Genomic DNA, 16,560 nt, shown 5'->3' on the forward strand with positions numbered 1-16,560 from the left:
TCCAGCCCTGCCCTCTGCCCTGTGTCCCTTCATCAAGGATCCTGGATCCAGCTGGCTGCTTGCCTCACATGGAGCCCACACTCAGCCCTCTCCACTGTGCTTGGACCTGGCAGGACAGACATCGCCTCCTCAGATCACCCTTGGCTCCCAACCTCTCACCAAGGTGACATCAAAGTGTTCAGATGGAACTTGATCATAGAATCATGGAATCGTTAAGGTTGGAAAAGACCTCTACATCAATAAATCCAACTGTCAACCCAGCATCACTGTGTTCACCAACAAACCATGTCCTCAAGTGTCACATCCACATGTTTTTTGAATGTTTTCAGGAATGGTGACTCTACCAGCTTCAGTGCTTGACAACCTTTTCCATGAAGAAATTTTTCCTAATATCTAATCTAAAATTCCCCTGGTGCAGCTTGAGGCTATTTTCTCTCATCTTGTCAATCCAGGAATCCCTTACCAGGGATCCATTATCTTGGAGAGGTCTGGATGCCACTCATCAAGGCCTGCAAATGTCACTGTTTGATTTCCATAGTGTGGAAAGTTTGGTGGGAACCTCAGCTTTATCCTGGTTTGCTGTGAACAGCAGGTATGAAGCTGTGCCATGAAAAAAAAGTCTGATCAGAAACCAACACAGAAGAAGAAGGTAGAAGGGACACATCTTTATCTTCTTAAATTTGACTTGAAAAGGTGATGGAACTTCCTGGACCTTCTGGCAGGAAGAACAGCCCTCCCAAAGCATTTGTCCTGAGAGCATTTTGATCCAGTAGACAGAGAAACTCCTGGTCAACATTTCTGGGACTGAAGGTGGATCTGTAGGAACTCACCAGGCCAAAGATGGGGATTGCGAAGGAGAGTGGCAAAGGGACCCACAGATACCTGTTTGTTACCTGGAGCCCTTGCTGAGAGCATGCAGACTGGGGTGCCAGGGGACACTGTAGCTCTGGCTGCGGGACACTGGCTCCAGCTCAGTGACTGATCCCAAAACCTGCCAGTGGAGAGTTAGTGAGTGGGCAGCTCTCTTGAGGACCTGTCCTCAACTTTCCAAGATCAGGCTTGGGACTGGTCACATAGACCTCTCCTCCTTTGCTAGTTTCTGTATATCCTTAAAAAGCTGGGTCTCTCCACTTCACTTTGATCATGGCTCTCCAGATTTTGCTCCAAGTGTGCAATTCACATGTAGTGTTTGTGTAGGGACAGTCAATAATTGAAACTTCTCAGCATGGAGGGGGTTATTCTGTACCTCTCTGGCTGGAAGGACATGTGTCCCTCCCCTCAGTTGTGCTGTCATGGGATCTGGAAACTGCTCGAGCCACAATCTGAAAGTGCCTCCTTGTGCCTCTACAAATGATGAGTGTGAACACACATGGGTGTGTGCAGTGCCTATAAAGCCAGAGTGGACAGCTTGGCATGGGAGGGTGCACCACTCGGTTCCTGCTCTCTCCGCAGCTGAGCTGTCGTGATGGGTGAGTTTCCTGCTCAGGTACACCTCACTCCGGTGTGGTGCTGGGCTCAAATGAGACCTCACAGGGTGAGTATGCAAAGGCACAGAGAATGATGAGCAGGACAGCAGCTGTGAGCTTCCCTGGGAGCAGGAGGGGTGCCAGAGCAAAGGACCAAACAACAGACATGCTTGGTGCCAGCCTGTGCCTGCCCCAGACTACCTGTGCCATGTGTTCCAACATCCTGTCAAGGCAGGTTAATGTGCAGACCTCAGCTTCACCTTGGTCCTTTCCCTACTTGACCAATGCATGTGGCATGTGAGGTTGCTCAGGGATCCTGCCCCAGCTGTGGTGGCATCTCTCCAGGAGGTGAATGAATGAGTGCGGGGTGTAGGGGGGTGCTGTTGGTCAGCACACAGGGTTTGGGTTTTTATCCCTGTGTGGGCCAGGAGATTCCTCTGTCTGCTTGGGAGCAGTGCAGTAGGACCCATCCTCTGGGATAGTTTCCTTCTAGCTGTCCTTGGACTGGAGTGGTTGATATGAAAGACTTCAGCATGATTACTCCAAAAAAAGCTGTTTCTTGTGATCCCCCCAGCAAACTGCTGTTCCCATATCCAGCTGTGTCACTTCCCTCTCTTTGCTCTCTTGGGCTGTAGGTTCTGAGAACAAACTGCCAGTTGCTGCATGGTGTGGGGAAGGGGCTGATTAAGAGGTGACAGAGTCATTTCTCACCTTGTTTCAGCCTTGAAGGGCAGAGCCTGTCCTGAAGCTGCAGCTTCCACTACCCTGGGAACCCTCTGCTCCTGACTGTGCCCTGGCTCTGCCTTCCCTGCTCCCAGCATCCCAGGGGCTGCCCAGGAATCTTGATGATGATGAGTAGGGGCTTCCCAGGGATCCTGGTGGTGATGGGCACTTTCCTTCCCAGGGCTCCAGGCTGGGACACCCTGGCTCCACCGGGACCTTGTCCTCCTGCCCACCATGGTGGCAATGCTTCTCCTGTGTGCCAGCGCTGGTCCAGCCATACCCACTGCCAGCTCCCGGAGTGGTGAGTAGCGGGTGGGTGGGGGGCACTGGCTGGGTACTGAGGCACAGAGAAGGACTCTCAGGTCTGCTCTGTGCTAGGGAAGGCAAGCAAACACCCAAAGGGATGCACAGCACAGGAGCTCCTCACACACACAACCCCTGGGCCATGGCTTTTACAGCCTGACTCCTGCCAAGCCACCTTCACTCCCTTGGTGGGTCCCTGCTGAAACCAACAAGTTTCTACCAAAACAGCACAGCTTGAAAGGATTGCTGTGCTATGTTTGTGAGGCTCAATTCTAGGAGAGATCCTCCCAGCCATTTGGCTTTTTGTTTCGCTCTTGTTGGGTTAGGAACATTCCCTTCCTCCCTTCAAGGGAGGATTACAGCACTTGCAAGACCCAGAATTTCGTGGGTTGAATTGGAATTACCCACAGAAAATTGTCTCACATCAGACACAAACCAAGAAAAACAAATTAGATGGCAAATTAGTTTGGTTAGTAAGTAATGAGAGATCACATAAATTATAACAAGCTGGGGAAAGAGATCCCTTATAGACCAAGGCAGAACTAAGCCTTCTTATCCAATACCATGAGCCCCAGGGAAAACATAAATTTTCATTACGTATCCTCATCCAGTGGAGCATTTTGGATACTTCTGGTCCTTGCAAGAGCTGCAGTTCAATATATCAAGAGTATATGGGCTAGATATACTTGGAGGACATCACTGAAATCCTGGAGATTTTTTCACCCTTCTTTTCTTGGCAAGATGCATTAGAAGGCTCCAAATGAAACAGCAAATAATGAGAAATAGGGTCCAGAGCTCTTACAGAGGCCACTGGCTCAGAGACCTTCAGGTTCCCTGAGGATGAGCCAGTGGAAAAGCCACAGACAGAACTACTCCTTTTTGTCCTGAGTCCTCACTGCTCTTCAGAAGCTCCTCGTTGTCCTGATAGACTCATGGACCTTCTCTCTCCCCCTACCCCGTGTTTGCTGCTGCAGCCACAGGGTTCCCCCCAGACTGCAGCCGCCTCCGCAGGAACAGCCCCAGTGGCGTGTACGTCATCCAGCCGGCCAGATCCCCGCCACGCGTGGTCTGGTGCGACATGGACACCGAAGGCAAGGGCTGGACTGTCGTCCAGAGAAACTCTCATGACACTGAGCTCACGTGGAAGCAATCGTGGACCACCTACAAGTATGGCTTTGGGAACGTGCACAGCGATTACTGGCTGGGCACCGAGTACCTGCACCTGCTGACGCAGCAGGGCACCTACAAGGTGCGCTTCGTCGTGCGGGACAAAACCAACGTCACCCACTATGCTGAGTACGACATCTTCAGAGTGGAGAGCGAGGCCAGCGGGTACCCGCTGAGGCTGGGCCGGCATTCTGGTGATGGGGATGACTACTTGACCCTCTACCACCCCAAGAAGGGGGGCATTCATGACAACATGAAGTTCAGCACAGTCGACAAAGACCAGGACCAGTACAGCGGGAACTGTGCCAAGAGCTACGGGGGGTGGTGGTACAACAGGTGCCAGAACGTCCTGCTCAATGCCAAAAACTACATTGTTTGGCCAGGATTCTGTGATAATGGTGACTGTGCATCCTCCCTCATCCTGGTCAAACCCACTGATGTGTGTTGACCATGCACAGCCCTCTGGGAGTGCCACCATCCCCAGCTCAGCGCCCCATTCCCATGCCAGTCCCAGTGCACATCCTACTCTGCCCACAGCTCCTGTTCCCTCACCAGCCGAAACACAGCAGCTCTGGGGCTCAGGAGCCATGACCCAGAGCACTGGGCACATGGACAGCTTTGCCCAGTGCCATGGTGCTGGCTGGCACTGGGGCACAGGCACTGGTTTGGGGTGGGTGCACCCGCTCCCATCCTGGGGAGGGGGACATGGTGCCTATTCCCTTCCCCTGCAGTCACTGAACCCTGCTTTGCTCAGGCCCTGCTCCCTCCCCAGGCCTCGCACACCCCACAGCTCTGCTATCCACGGTGGGAGGAATCAGCTGCAATAAACGCTGGAGCCAGACTGTGCTGCCTCGTGTCTACCTGCACACAGGTGTTGGGGGATCACTGTGTCCAGTCTTCAGGATGGCAGACTTGGGGGAAAGTAAGTGTGGTAGGCAATATTCCTTCCAATGGCTTCTTCCAGCCACTGCACACTGGACTGTGGCTGTAAGGCTACAATTAGCCAACAGGGCCAGCAAAGCCCTGATCATGCAAAACCCTCACTCATAGTTTGCCCCTGTCCATGGCTGGGTGGTCGCTTGTGCTGGGAAAGGGAAGAAACCAACACAACCTGAAGTGTGGAAAGGGCACTGGGCTCCCTGAGAGTGTGAGTGATGTGGGTAAGTCAGTCCCATCATTCCCTGCTGCAGACACGGAATGTGTCTATGGAGCTCCCTTGTGATACAGGGAAGTTTGAATTTGGGGCTTGAAAGAAACCACAGTTCCTCTCCTCAGTATTTGGAAGGAAAGCTGAACTCAAGGAAGGTTTGTGGCTGGGAATGCTGAACAACATGGGGCTCTGGAGCCAAGGTCTGTGACCAAGGTCCCAGGGCACCCTGCAGAACTGTGGCAGTGCATTGTTCCTGGGGAGCTGTGGAGTTCTCAAGGAGCATTCTTTGGCAGCCCTGGAGGCACCTGCATGTGGGCAGCACTGCTGCATGGGGAGATGGAGATATGAGGGTGCTGCTGGTTGAGAAAGGCTTCCCAGTTGGAGCTTACTTGAGAGTAGCACTTCTGGACTAAGAGATACGTCTGCTGGTTTAAAAAGGCATTGGTGCTCCAGCCTGGATGCACAACCTAACAGAAGGGGAGAGGCTGGCCAAAGGCTTGGGGGCCCTGGTAAACAGCATTCCACTCAGCAGCCAGCCCTGAGCTGCATTCCTGGGTCTCTGCTGGAAAGAGAATAGTTGTAACTCGATGATCCTTGTGGGTCCCCTCCAATTCAGAATATTCTGTGTATCTGTAAGTGCAGCCAGTGAGAGATCTCCTGCTCTTTCAGCACCAGTAGACCAACATCCTTCCTCTGCTCAGCATAGGGAGACCATATCCCAAGTACCATGTCCACAGCTGAGCTGTCCAGTGCACAAAGTTATCACCACACTGGAGCAAGTCCATACAGACCCAAGCTGATCCAGAATCTTGAAATTCTGGGATCCCTGCCATGTCAGGCTGTCTCAGCTCTCACACTGGCCCAGACAGACCAACCATGTGGTGCTATGTGGCCTTGCAGTACTGTTGTTCCTTTCTTGCCTAGCCACTCTCCCTGTTCCCTCCCAGTGTTCACAAGGTTAATGAGGCAGGATGACACTGGCCTGGCTTTCCAGGTCATGGCTGGCAGGATTGAACTGACCTGATGCTTCCCTCGCACCCTCTGCTTGCTGTTGGCCATGCAATGCTACATTCCCTTTTTGGAAGATCTCCACCTCGGAATGCAACCCTCTTCTGTAAGTGGAACTCTTGTCTGTAATTCCTCACTCGAGTTGTAGGAAAAAAATTTCCTTTGAAAACTTTTTCTTACTGCACCAGAAGCCTCAGGCGTGCTTCTGGCAGGAAACAGAGTTTGCAAGGAGTTCCCAAATAAATGAAGGACACTATGCAGCTGTGAAAGTGATTTTTATTCTGCAGGATGAACACAGACTACAGCAAGGATGTGTTGACAATGTGGCCTGCCCTGGGCTCAGTACAGCTTAGATCAGGTTAGCTGGTAATGATGGATATTTTTCTGCTGAAAACATCTGTACCCACAAAGCACAAAGAGAATAAGACCATGCTGATCAGGAGGGTCTTAGGTTTCTGAGCACAGAGTTCTCCCCAGAAGGAGCATGCTTGGATACTGCAGCATTTATAAAGATGCATTCTACTAATATTTCCCCCAAAATCCACCACAGGTGAATGGCCAGAGACAGAGCTGGGAGCTTTGCTACTTTTCAGGACAGGAGGAAAACAAAGCAGTTCTTTATATAGAGGAACAACCCTGTTCACCCCCAGGGCCCCATCATCAAACAGGCCCCAGCAGGGCACTGGCCTGGTCATGTGCCCTGTGTGGACAGAAGGGGGAAGGAGTTCTAGTGGTATGGAGTTGGTTTGATGAGGATGGCTGAGGCTCTGCAGTTCCCCTGGCACAGGTTGCCCCATGTCAGGCTCCCCTTGACATTCAGCTGCACAGAGTAACACGCTGAGTACCACCACCCACCCCCATAGCGGGAGGCACAGTTCCCTCTGTAAGTGTCCTGATCCCGATCCTTTGTGGAGAACTTCATGTTGTTATGCACTTTCCTGGGATTATCTGAATCCATGGCATCCTCTGCTGTCCCCGAGTGCACTCCCAGCCTCAGCCGGTAGCCCTGGGACTCATCATCCAGGCTGAACAGGTTGTAGTCTGCAAACTTCATGTTGTTTGCAGCATCCCAGATGACGAACCTGACCTGGTAGATCTTCTGCCTGGTGATCTGGTGGATGTACTCAGTGCCAAGCCAGAACTCAGTGTGCACATTCCCAAAGCCATGCTTGTAGGTGCTCCAGGACTCAGCCCAGGTGATATCCGTGTCCTGCCGGTTCCTCTGGATGACGGTCCAGCCCCCATCTGCCCCGCTCATCTCACAGTACACCATGATGGGGTGCAGTCCTGTGGGCTGGATGATGTAGACGCCACTGGGGCTGCGAACTGGGACCTCGCTGCAGTCCCTGGGCCAAGCTGGGGCAGCACAGAGGGGGATAGAACAAAAGCCTGGGCATCAGGACAAGACCTTGGGCAGGAGGGAGGTTCATCTGGCCAGAGCACCTGGGGGATAACCAGCTCCAGAGAGGTCTGGAAGTGAGAGTGGTTTGGCCTCAACCCTCTGTTCCTTTTCCATATGGAAGACCAAAAGGAGTCAGCCTCAGTGAGAGGCCCCAGACTCACTGAGCTCTGCTGATATCAGTCCAAGAGACTGAATATGGTCACCAGTGGGTCTCCTGAAAAAGGGGTTGTGCTGGGAGGAAGGTGAAGAGCACCTAGCCCCTGCCTGTGACTAAGGGAATGGGGAAAAATGACCCCTTCAAGCATAAAGCCACCCTTCCCAGCCTGCACAGTGCACACACACACACATACACAGAGCACTGCAGTCTGCACTAGGTACACCTCCACCTCCACCATCCTGGAGCACTGCCAGGGCTAAGGGACAGTTCAGGGTCCTGCCCTACCCAGAGCTGGCTGGGTCCTGTACACAGGCACACAACACCAGATGCCCATAGGATGCTACCTACTGGTTCTCTGCAGACCACTCTCTGAATCGGTAGAGGGAGATTTCTTGAAGGTGTTTAGGGTTTGCATATGCACAGAGTGGCCTGGCACAGCCAAGATGAGCAGGGAAGCAAGGAGCAGAAGACACCGAGCTGGTAGAAAGGGACAAGAAGAGAAGAAGAAATGTGATTGTCCTTCCCATGGCGCCAGCACCACATTTACCCCGAGCCTGTGAGGTGCAGGAGGGCACCAAGTATGCTGGGCAGCATCAGGCTGCTCCCTGCAAGTTGCAAAGCTTGCCAAAGGGGTAGACAACCTGGCCTTTTCCCTTGATCTGCTGTGGACAAGTCAAACATGGGGTAGTTTTGGGCAGAGCAAAGTACCCAACAACTGCCTGAGCCAAGTTTCACTCCTGGTCCCTGAAGCAGGGGCCTGCCTGGGGTGAGCCAGAAGATGGGATGAGCAGCTGGAGCTCAAAGAGGTGGCAAGTGCCCCTAAAGGGCATTGGTGCCACCGATCCACCATCGGTGTGCAAGGACCGGTGCATGGAGCCTCTCCCTCTTGCTGAGCTGCCCTACCCTTGCTCTCCCCTTTGGTGGCAAGGAGCGCCCGCTTTCCAGCCCTGTACTCACCCATTGCTCCCTGTGGGAATGCCCTCCGGAGCGCAGAGCTCTACAGTGGCCGGTCACACAGAGGGATTTGTAGTGCCCTCTGCACTGGGCGGGCTGAGTGGGTCCTGCCCCCCTTTTCTGCTGGAAGAGGAGATCAGGTTGATTTCCTTTGTGCCTACAGAAAACAGCAGCTGAGGTGGAGGTGCCTGTGGTTCTGGATTGCAAAGAAAATAATCCCCATACCAGCAAGAATCATTGGAATGGTCTCTTCTGTGAATGCTTAGTGACTTGGAAGGAATTTCCTCTGGGAACAGTGTATTTGCTAACTTTGAAGAGTACTGCTCAGTAAACACTTGAATGCCACAGTCACCAGCCAGGTGGAGAGCAAACATGGGTCTGCCCCTGCCTCCTGCCACTACAGCTGGTGCTGCTAGGTCAAGGGGCTCTTGTTTAATCTGCTCCAGTCCAACTCAGCCTGGCTCTGGGTGGGGCAGCAGAGCAGCCCCAAGATCCTCAGGTAGGCAAACTGTTGTGGGACAGTGTTTGAAGCAGCTGATGCGTTCTGGGGCGCATGACACAGGCAGAGAGTCGTGGTGGAGGGATCTGTGTCTGGGAGAAGCAGAAGTCTCGACTCCCCAGTGGGACACAGTCCCAACCTGAAAGGAAGCAGCTGAAGGGCTTGATGAAAGGTTTCTGCAAGGCAGATGAAACAGTTGTGGCCTCTGGGCACTGGGTTTTGGAGAGTGGCCACGCAGGATGAGAGGACAGCAAGTGTCTGGCCAGGAATGAAGTGAAAACAGGTGGATGGAGGGCAGCAACAGTGATCTGAGCATGTACAGAGGGGATCTAAGCATGCATGGAGGAGAAATGGAGGGGACTGAGTGTGCACAGAGGGGGAGTGAGGGATATCATGGTGGAACCCATAGGAACTGAGCACCCACAGAAGGATGGCAGGATCTGAGCATCAGTGAAGGTCAGCAGAGGGAATCTGAGGGCACCTGTTGTGAAAAAGAGGGATGTGAGCTTGCCCAGGGGAGAGAAGTCAGCACCAAAGAGATGCCGAAATGATCAGAGGAGATCTGAGTACTCGAGGAGGGGAACAGATGAGATCTGGGTGCACACAGAGGGAAATGGAGGGCACATGAGTCTATAAGGGGGAGAATGGAGATGATCTGTTTGTGCAAGAACAACAGAGGGGTTCTAAGAGAGCACAACAAGGGGAATGAAGAGGATATGAAAGCAGCTGGATAGGAATGGAGTGCATCTGAGAGTAGCTGGAAGTGAAGAGAATGAGTAAGAGGGGTTCTAGAGAAGCACTCAGAGGGAATTTGGAAACAGGCAAAGGTAGAATAGTTTGGTTGTAAGGCACTCAGAAAGGATGGCAGGGACAGGCAATGCACAAAAGTAGAAGATCTGATACAATATCTGGCATGATAAGTCTGGCTGTGTTCAATGGGAACTTGTGAGGTCACAGATTCCCCATAGTGCAATTTACCAACATGGTCTGGCCCAGTTGAATAAGAACTTACACAATCCAGGTTCACAAATAGTGTAGTTTAGGGAAGGAACAGGAAAGCAGATTCAGGACTTTTGGTGATAAATGCACTAACTATGGAGTGTTATGACAGAAGGGATAGTAACCTAAATATTTTATATATATATATATATATATATATATATATATATATATATATATATATATATATATATATATATATATATTTATTCACTCAGTTACTATTCCCAGGTCTGCTCCAATGCAGTTGGAGGTGTGAAGTTCAACCAGAGACATCCCTTGAGGGGAGAAGGAAAGACACTGTCCATCTGCTGATCCCAAGCAAGCAGAGATGCTTTTCCCTCCTCTTTTTGCCCTGAAATCCCACTTTGATACCATAATTTTTGGTCAGCTTTGCTCCAGACATTGTTCCATTGTTGGCCCTTGCTGGAGTCAGGGGCAAGGTCAGCCAAGGGACTCATCCCTTGTATTTCTCAACCAGTCTCATCGATTCTTGACCAACTTAAGGCAGCTCTGAAGGAAGCCTGGCAAGTTACTACCCTTCTCCCCCACCCTGCACCATCACCATCACTGACAGCTCTGCAGCTCCAACTGTAGCTGGAATGTCCACCCAGGGAAAGGAAATGCTGCCCAGTACCTGGTTTTAATGTCTGCAAGCCCAAGAATCCAGTACTTCTATCACAAGCATAATCCAGGTTTTCAGAACTCTTTATTTCTGTTTTCAGACTATTCCCATTCAAACACCCAGAACAAGAAAAGCAGTTGCAGAAATTTTGGTCCTCTGGGGTGGATCCATATGCTAAAGTCCCCTACACTGAATCCAGGGATTTGGAATCCTCTGAGCTACCCTGATATCCACATCTGTGGGATGTCTGGCGGACACAGAGGCATTGCCAGATGGCCCTGGGAGACAGAAGGAGGAATGAAGAAAGAGGGGGAGCAGGGAGGAGACCCTATATTCCCATTAGGGTGTATGTGGGGGGAACAGGGACACATGGGGCGTTTGGAGGGCTCAAGGGACAACTGGGGGGTCTTCAGAGCAACTAATGGGCATAAGAGTGAAGCTACGGGATCCTGGGGGCAACTGGCGTAACTGGTGCCCTCAAAGGGACAGTGAGGGTTCTAGGGAAAACGGGAAAGTTGGAGGGTTTCAGGGGCAATTAGGGCATCTGAGGGAAATAAAGGCAGCCTGGAGTGCTACTGAGTGCAATAGGGAGATCCTGGAATGGGCCAGAGGACAAAGGGAATCCAAGGAGACATGGAGCGTCCTGTGAATTTAGGAGTCCTGGCAGTCTTTGGCCCACCCTTGGATACCTGGGTCCCCTTGTACTTGCAGGGAATCCCAAGGGACTGAAAATCCAGAGGGGACTGGGAGTCCCGTGCTGGTCTGTGAAGAGCCCTTGAAGCATGGGGATTTTCAGAGTACAGTTCACCAGGTCAGGAGTACTCACACCAGCAGCAGAACGAATGCCATGGAGCTGACAGCCAGAGCCAGCCCCATGGTTGGTATGTGGGGCAGGGGGGTCTCGTCATCGAGCCAGTGCAGCACAGTGCTGAACACAGCCTGGAGTCCTTTCTCTTCCTCCACACTTCCCTCTGACACTGTGGGGACCCAGCCCCTCAGGTCAGGGGGCCCTGCAGCCAGGAACCAGCTGGCCCTGCAGCTCTTGCTCAGCCACAGATCTTGCTGTTCCCAGCGACCCAGGCATCTGGGGGTCCCTGCTCCACCCCACATGCTCCCAGAGGAGTCAGGCACCAGGGAACACATGCTCTAATCCACCTGTCCACCATGAGGCCAGGCGTCCTGGCACCCTGCTCACCCTCTTCCTGTGGACCCAAGTGTCCCAGGTCCCACTCTGCCCCACGCTGCTCCCTGCCCCCAGGGCACTCTGGGCTCACCGTTGAGGTAGAAGAACTTGCGGATAACGGGCGTGGAAAGTTCCCCCACGTGACAGGCAATGGTTCCCAGAGCAGGTTCCTCAATGGTCAGGCTGAAGGGCTTCTCTGGATTCCCCTTCAGCTCCTTGAACAGTGTCATGTCCTGTGTGCGCAGCTGGGGTGTGGGGGGACACATCAGCACCGCCCCGACCAGCAGGCACACGGAACAGCACACGGGCATACAAAGGCACCTGTGTCCTGCACATGCTTGACATGTGTCCTTAATGCTTCTTGTACCCCTGGCTGGTGCAGGTGCACACACCTCCCATCCGACACGGGTGTGCACCCAGGGATGCACAACCAGAATGGACACAAAAGTCACTTCCTGCACATGCAGGAAGAACTTCTTCCCTGTGAGTGTGGTGAGGCCCTGTGCAGCAGAGCATCTCATCCCCTGTTGCTGCCTGCTCTGAGCTTCCCCTCCCAAAGACCCGTGCTCCTGCCCATGTGCTCTGAGCTCCTTTGCTCCAAGCACGGGCAACCCCAAATATAACTCAAACTCTTCAGCAGTGTCTGATTGGCCGCTCACCCCGGGTCCGCCCCAGTCCTCCCCTTTCCCCTCTCTGAATAAAAGAGATGGTCGAGGGAGGACCTGCCCTCTCTTGGCTCAGCTATCTTCCTGTGAACGTGTCTTGTTGTCTGTCTCATTTGAAAGCTTCTAACTGCAGGAAATTGGGCGGGCAGGGAGCTGTATTTCTCCCTCTTTGCTTCTGCTGATGGTATTTGCTCTGCAGCTGATACAGGTACCGATTTTAGAGCTACTAAAGTGCTGGATCGCCTGTGCTGCCTCTCTGGGTTGCTCGAGGCTTTTTAAGGCATTGAGATACAAGCGCTAGCCGGTATAAAGCTGAAAAGATACCTTCCACAATCCCCCACAAGAGCTTATCTGTTTTTTGCTAGCCAGTCAGATAACTCAAACAGGACAATATATCTTGTAATGAGTTATTTTTGCACCATGGGTTTAACACTGGTCTGGCATCTCCCAACTGCCAATAAACATCTTACTGTCGAAGTGAGATGGGGAAGATAAGCTGGATTTCTGACTGACAGTAAGTCACTTTACAACTATAAAAGCCACAGCAAACTTCTGCAAAGTAGAAAGCTTCTATACATTTTCCTGGAAATGTGTGGAGTTTCCCCCATGAATAGGGACACCTGTTTCCCAGTTAATCCCCCAGGGGTTAAGTGAAGGAATCTGTGTACATTATTGTCATTTTAGTGCTAAGTTACACTTGGCTCCTATTCAACACTATTTCTTTTGCTAGCTTTAATATAGATACCTTGATATAGTGCACTGTTCTATGTTATGCTGTAATGTACTAGTAGTTCTTTTAGTTTTATACTGTGTAGTAAGTAATTCTGATTAAGATATTTCATCTGTTATATTTTTCCTGTTCATTTTGTTATTAAATAATTCATTTTTATAAATAGATCTGATTTGCCATCATTAGGACTTGTGGGCCAAAATTATCCCTAAAATTTAAACTATTGCCAGAATCTGAGGCTAAAGAAGAATTTACCTTCATCTGAACCCATCTCTCTGAAAGAGTTTAAATACACAAAGGAATCTTTTCTGACCCTCAGACTCAGCAGCAGGGCTTCTTTAATAAATTTTGTCTGAAGCTTCCACTCTCCCCATGACACCCTGGCACAGGGTGCCCAGAGAAGCTGTGGCTGCCCCTGCATCCCTGGAAGTGTCCAAGGCCAGGTTGGCTGGGGCTTGGAGCAGCCTGGTCTAGTGGAAGGTGTCCCTGCACACCTTCCAGGGAATTGGAATTACATGAGCTTTAAGGTCCTTTTCAACCCAAACCATCCTGTGATGTTATGATTCTGTGCATGCACACATGGATCTGCAAATGCAGATCTGCCTGCTGCTCATGCACCCTTCACCTAAGGGAGCATCCTGTGGGTGCTTACACAGCTGCTACTTCTAGCACAGAAGCTGCTGTGGCAGCAGTCCCTGTACCTGCAACAGTCCCCCTCAGAATGTCTACTCACACCCTTGCAAGCCCACGTGCAACTCACATTTGGGGCAAACATCCAGGTGATGGGCAGGCCAGTGGGGATGGGGAAAGGCACGTTGCAGTGCAGCACGATGGTTTCATCTGTGTAGGTCCACAGGTCCTGCACTGGGAGCATTGACAGGCTCATGAGCTCACATCTGCACATGCACTGACAGAGGTGATGGTGCTCCTGTGCTGGCTGCAGGGACGGGCACGTGAACACTTGGGCAGGTGCACTCAGCATGGGACCATTGGTAAGAAATGCAGGGAGTCCCCAGAGATTTTTGTGGTGAAATTCCGTCTTTTGGATCAACTTTGCTCACTATAATTTCATTATAATACTGAGCACACCTCCATCCTAAAAGCTACCTGCCCGCAATGTATGACCACCCCTTGCTGAGCACGTAGTCTGCATCTTTCTAGCCTAGACCTTCAAAAGTAAAGTGAGACAATTTGGCCTCAATCAGTACAAAAAGTGTGACTGGAGTCACTCAAGTGCCACCGAAACATAAAAAATACTACAAAAATAATCTAAGAATGGGGGAAAGTTGAGGAAGAGTTCCTTACCCTTAACACAACGGTCTCATGGCCCCATACCTGGGCAGTCCAGGGCAAACTGACAGTCCACGAAGCGGCAGGTAGCACACTGGAAGACTCGGGCAGCTGGCTGGAATCCTGAGAAAGAGAGACTTGGTGGTCCCAGGGAACTGGCACATGTACTAAAAGGCAGCGGAGGACAAGACAGAGGGATGGGCACTCACCGCAGGGTGGGATGCAGGCTGGAACTGGTGGGGGAGGAAGCAGTGTTAGACTGGGCATCATTGGGGACCCACATCCTTGTCAATGAGCTGTCAGGATTCAGCCTTTGTCCAGTCTAGATGGGGTCTCTGGGAGTTTCTCTAGGACAGAGATTCCCAGGGTGGTCTCATACCTTTCCCCAGCAGGCTCAGCTTTGTCCAGATAGTGTTGACAGCTTCCTGCAGAGACTTGTTCAGGGGTTCTGGGGTGCCCCAAATGTCCAGGTAAGACAATGTGTCCTCCCCCTGGTCCCCATAAACCTTTCCCAGACCCCACAGCTCCCTTGTACAACTCACTTTGATTCCATATATCCCTCCTGAAGTCAGATATATCCCCAAATATCCCCTCAAATTCCCCAAGAAGCTGTATACCTTGAAACCCATATATCCTCAGGATTCCCCAAATATCCCTTTACAGCCCCCAGACCTTCATATATCCTGTATTTCACCTCCACCCCATCCTCCTTCAAGGCCTCCACATACTATCCCCCTTGCCCCATGTCTCATGTCCCTCACTCTGCTCACTCTTGTCCTTTTGGTCCTCTATAAAATACATAGCATCCATGATGATGTCCCGAAGTTCCTCACGCTGTCCTGACCCTGTAATCAGTACAGGGACATCAGAATCAGTACAGGGTTAGAGTTGGAGTTTCAGGGATGGGAAGGTCCAGTAAGTTCTGCGAATTTCTGCGGGTTCCTGGAGTCCTGATCAAGGTTTAAGGGATACTGGGAAAGGTCAGGTGTCCCTGTGGATTCCTAAGGTCCTAGGTAGGGTCAAGGGGTCGCCAGTGTGTCCTTGGTCACTGTTGGGTGATTCTCAGGGTTCCAGGCAGGTTTGGAATTCCCCAAGGTCTCCGGGGGCCAAATCAGGACTGAGAAGACCTTGGCATGGTTGTGAGTCCCAAGGATGCTTGTCTGGGGTGGGTCCCCAGGGTCCCCAACTTCCTGGGATCCTGCTCAGTGTCAGTGTGAGGGCCTTGGTTGAAACAGGAAACCCCAGAAGGCTCTGGGGTGCTGTTCAGGGTGGGGATCCCCTTTGGGATGGATGTCTCTGGTGGAAAGGAGGGACCACTCAGGACAGAGGTCCTTGGGTAGGATCTCTGTTGGGTTTGGTGTCCCTAGGGTCCCAAGACATACCTACAGTGATGGAGGCAAGCGGTTTAGCAGCCTCAACAAGGGCCTCATGGCATTTTTTATGTCTGGGGTCATTGACAGAGGCCCCAGTAATGTCACGGCAAAGCCGTGCCCGCTGAATGGGGGGCCCAAAGCAGAGCAGGCAGGGGTGCACCTCAGGAAGGCAGGACATCAGGACCCACAGCCACAAGCCATGGTTTCTAGGGTGCCAGGGGACTAACATCAGCATCAGGGCCACCAACCACCACTCCATGACCCCAAACATAGCACCCAAATGCCTGAGTTCCCTGGACAAAGGCAGGGTTCCGAGGTGGAAGCCGGGTGCCTGGGTTGCCAGGGAACCAGGTAAGGTGGGAGGCCACACTCTATCCAGCCACACTGACCTCACACCAGCCAAAGGTGTGGGGCAGAACCCAGCAAGGAATGTGCAAGCCCAGCGTTTGAGCAGGAAGAACTGAGGCAGCCCAAGGCTACAGCAGCACCGCTGCCAAACATGGCTGGGACTGCCTGGGACATGGCATTTGTGTGTGTGTCCCGAGGACACTCTTCTGCCTCTCTTCTATATTGTATTCTTGAGTAGAGGAACTTACTTTGCTATAATTTTCCCTAGATGTGCTGCTTATTACAAGCCTTGTTATATCACTGGAAATTAACATGATGGGTCACTACTGCAGACAGATGCCTTTGACACTGGTTTTCTTTCTCATACTCTATGCAACAAAAAGCTAGAGAAATTAAGCAGAAGAAAAAATCTTGAAAGGTGAAAAAAACAAACAGAGGCAATAGTGGTTAAACACATTAAAGCTAAGAAGATGTGCCACTGAGGAGTTGCAGGAGTCTTCTGTATTCACATGTCTGAC

General features: G+C 51.7%; 3 protein-coding genes across 3 annotated transcripts; 1 reads left to right on the forward strand and 2 right to left on the reverse strand.

Moving 5' to 3' along the window:
• The first annotated feature begins 1,292 nt into the window (after positions 1 to 1,292).
• LOC138120597 (fibrinogen-like protein 1-like protein) lies at positions 1,293 to 4,145 on the forward strand. Its single transcript, XM_069033388.1, is given in 4 exon segments — positions 1,293 to 1,442; positions 1,445 to 1,469; positions 2,371 to 2,490; positions 3,467 to 4,145. Coding segments are annotated over 4 exon segments (936 nt in total). The 3' UTR covers positions 4,108 to 4,145.
• Positions 4,146 to 6,086: 1,941 nt separating this feature from the next.
• Positions 6,087 to 8,399, reverse strand: LOC138120587 (fibrinogen-like protein 1-like protein). Its single transcript, XM_069033374.1, has 3 exons — positions 8,334 to 8,399; positions 7,725 to 7,853; positions 6,087 to 7,173 (listed from the first exon to the last, which is right to left on the reverse strand). The coding sequence occupies exons 1-3, from the start codon at positions 8,335 to 8,337 to the stop codon at positions 6,545 to 6,547; spliced, it is 762 nt and encodes a 253-aa protein (XP_068889475.1). The 5' UTR covers positions 8,338 to 8,399; the 3' UTR covers positions 6,087 to 6,544.
• A 2,238-nt stretch (positions 8,400 to 10,637) lies between these two features.
• On the reverse strand, positions 10,638 to 15,953 carry SPACA6 (sperm acrosome associated 6). The gene is made up of 9 exons (XM_069033189.1): positions 15,704 to 15,953; positions 15,092 to 15,166; positions 14,701 to 14,769; positions 14,531 to 14,554; positions 14,367 to 14,444; positions 13,792 to 13,895; positions 11,728 to 11,881; positions 11,280 to 11,430; positions 10,638 to 10,731 (listed from the first exon to the last, which is right to left on the reverse strand). Exons 1-9 carry the CDS (start codon positions 15,951 to 15,953, stop codon positions 10,638 to 10,640), a joined length of 999 nt encoding a protein of 332 aa, XP_068889290.1.
• Positions 15,954 to 16,560: the final 607 nt, after the last annotated feature.

This window comes from Aphelocoma coerulescens, chromosome 19, assembly GCF_041296385.1.
Source record: "Aphelocoma coerulescens isolate FSJ_1873_10779 chromosome 19, UR_Acoe_1.0, whole genome shotgun sequence".
NCBI lineage: Eukaryota > Metazoa > Chordata > Aves > Passeriformes > Corvidae > Aphelocoma > Aphelocoma coerulescens.

What these genes read in the sequence shown, in the direction of transcription:
- SPACA6 (XM_069033189.1), bottom strand. Translation starts at nt 15,953, where the DNA reads ATGGAGTGGTGGTTGGTGGCCCTGATGCTGATGTTAGTCCCCTGGCAC. An exon ending in CAAGTTCTTCTACCTCAACG is followed by an intron (nt 11,431 to 11,727) that starts GTGAGCCCAGAG and finishes GGGTCCCCACAG; the next exon opens with TGTCAGAGGGAAGTGTGGAG. An exon ending in GCATTCGTTCTGCTGCTGGT is followed by an intron (nt 10,732 to 11,279) that starts GTGAGTACTCCT and finishes TCTGTCTCCCAG; the next exon opens with GGCCATCTGGCAATGCCTCT.
- LOC138120587 (XM_069033374.1), bottom strand. An exon ending in GAGTGGTCTGCAGAGAACCA is followed by an intron (nt 7,174 to 7,724) that starts GTAGGTAGCATC and finishes GTGCTGCCCCAG; the next exon opens with CTTGGCCCAGGGACTGCAGC.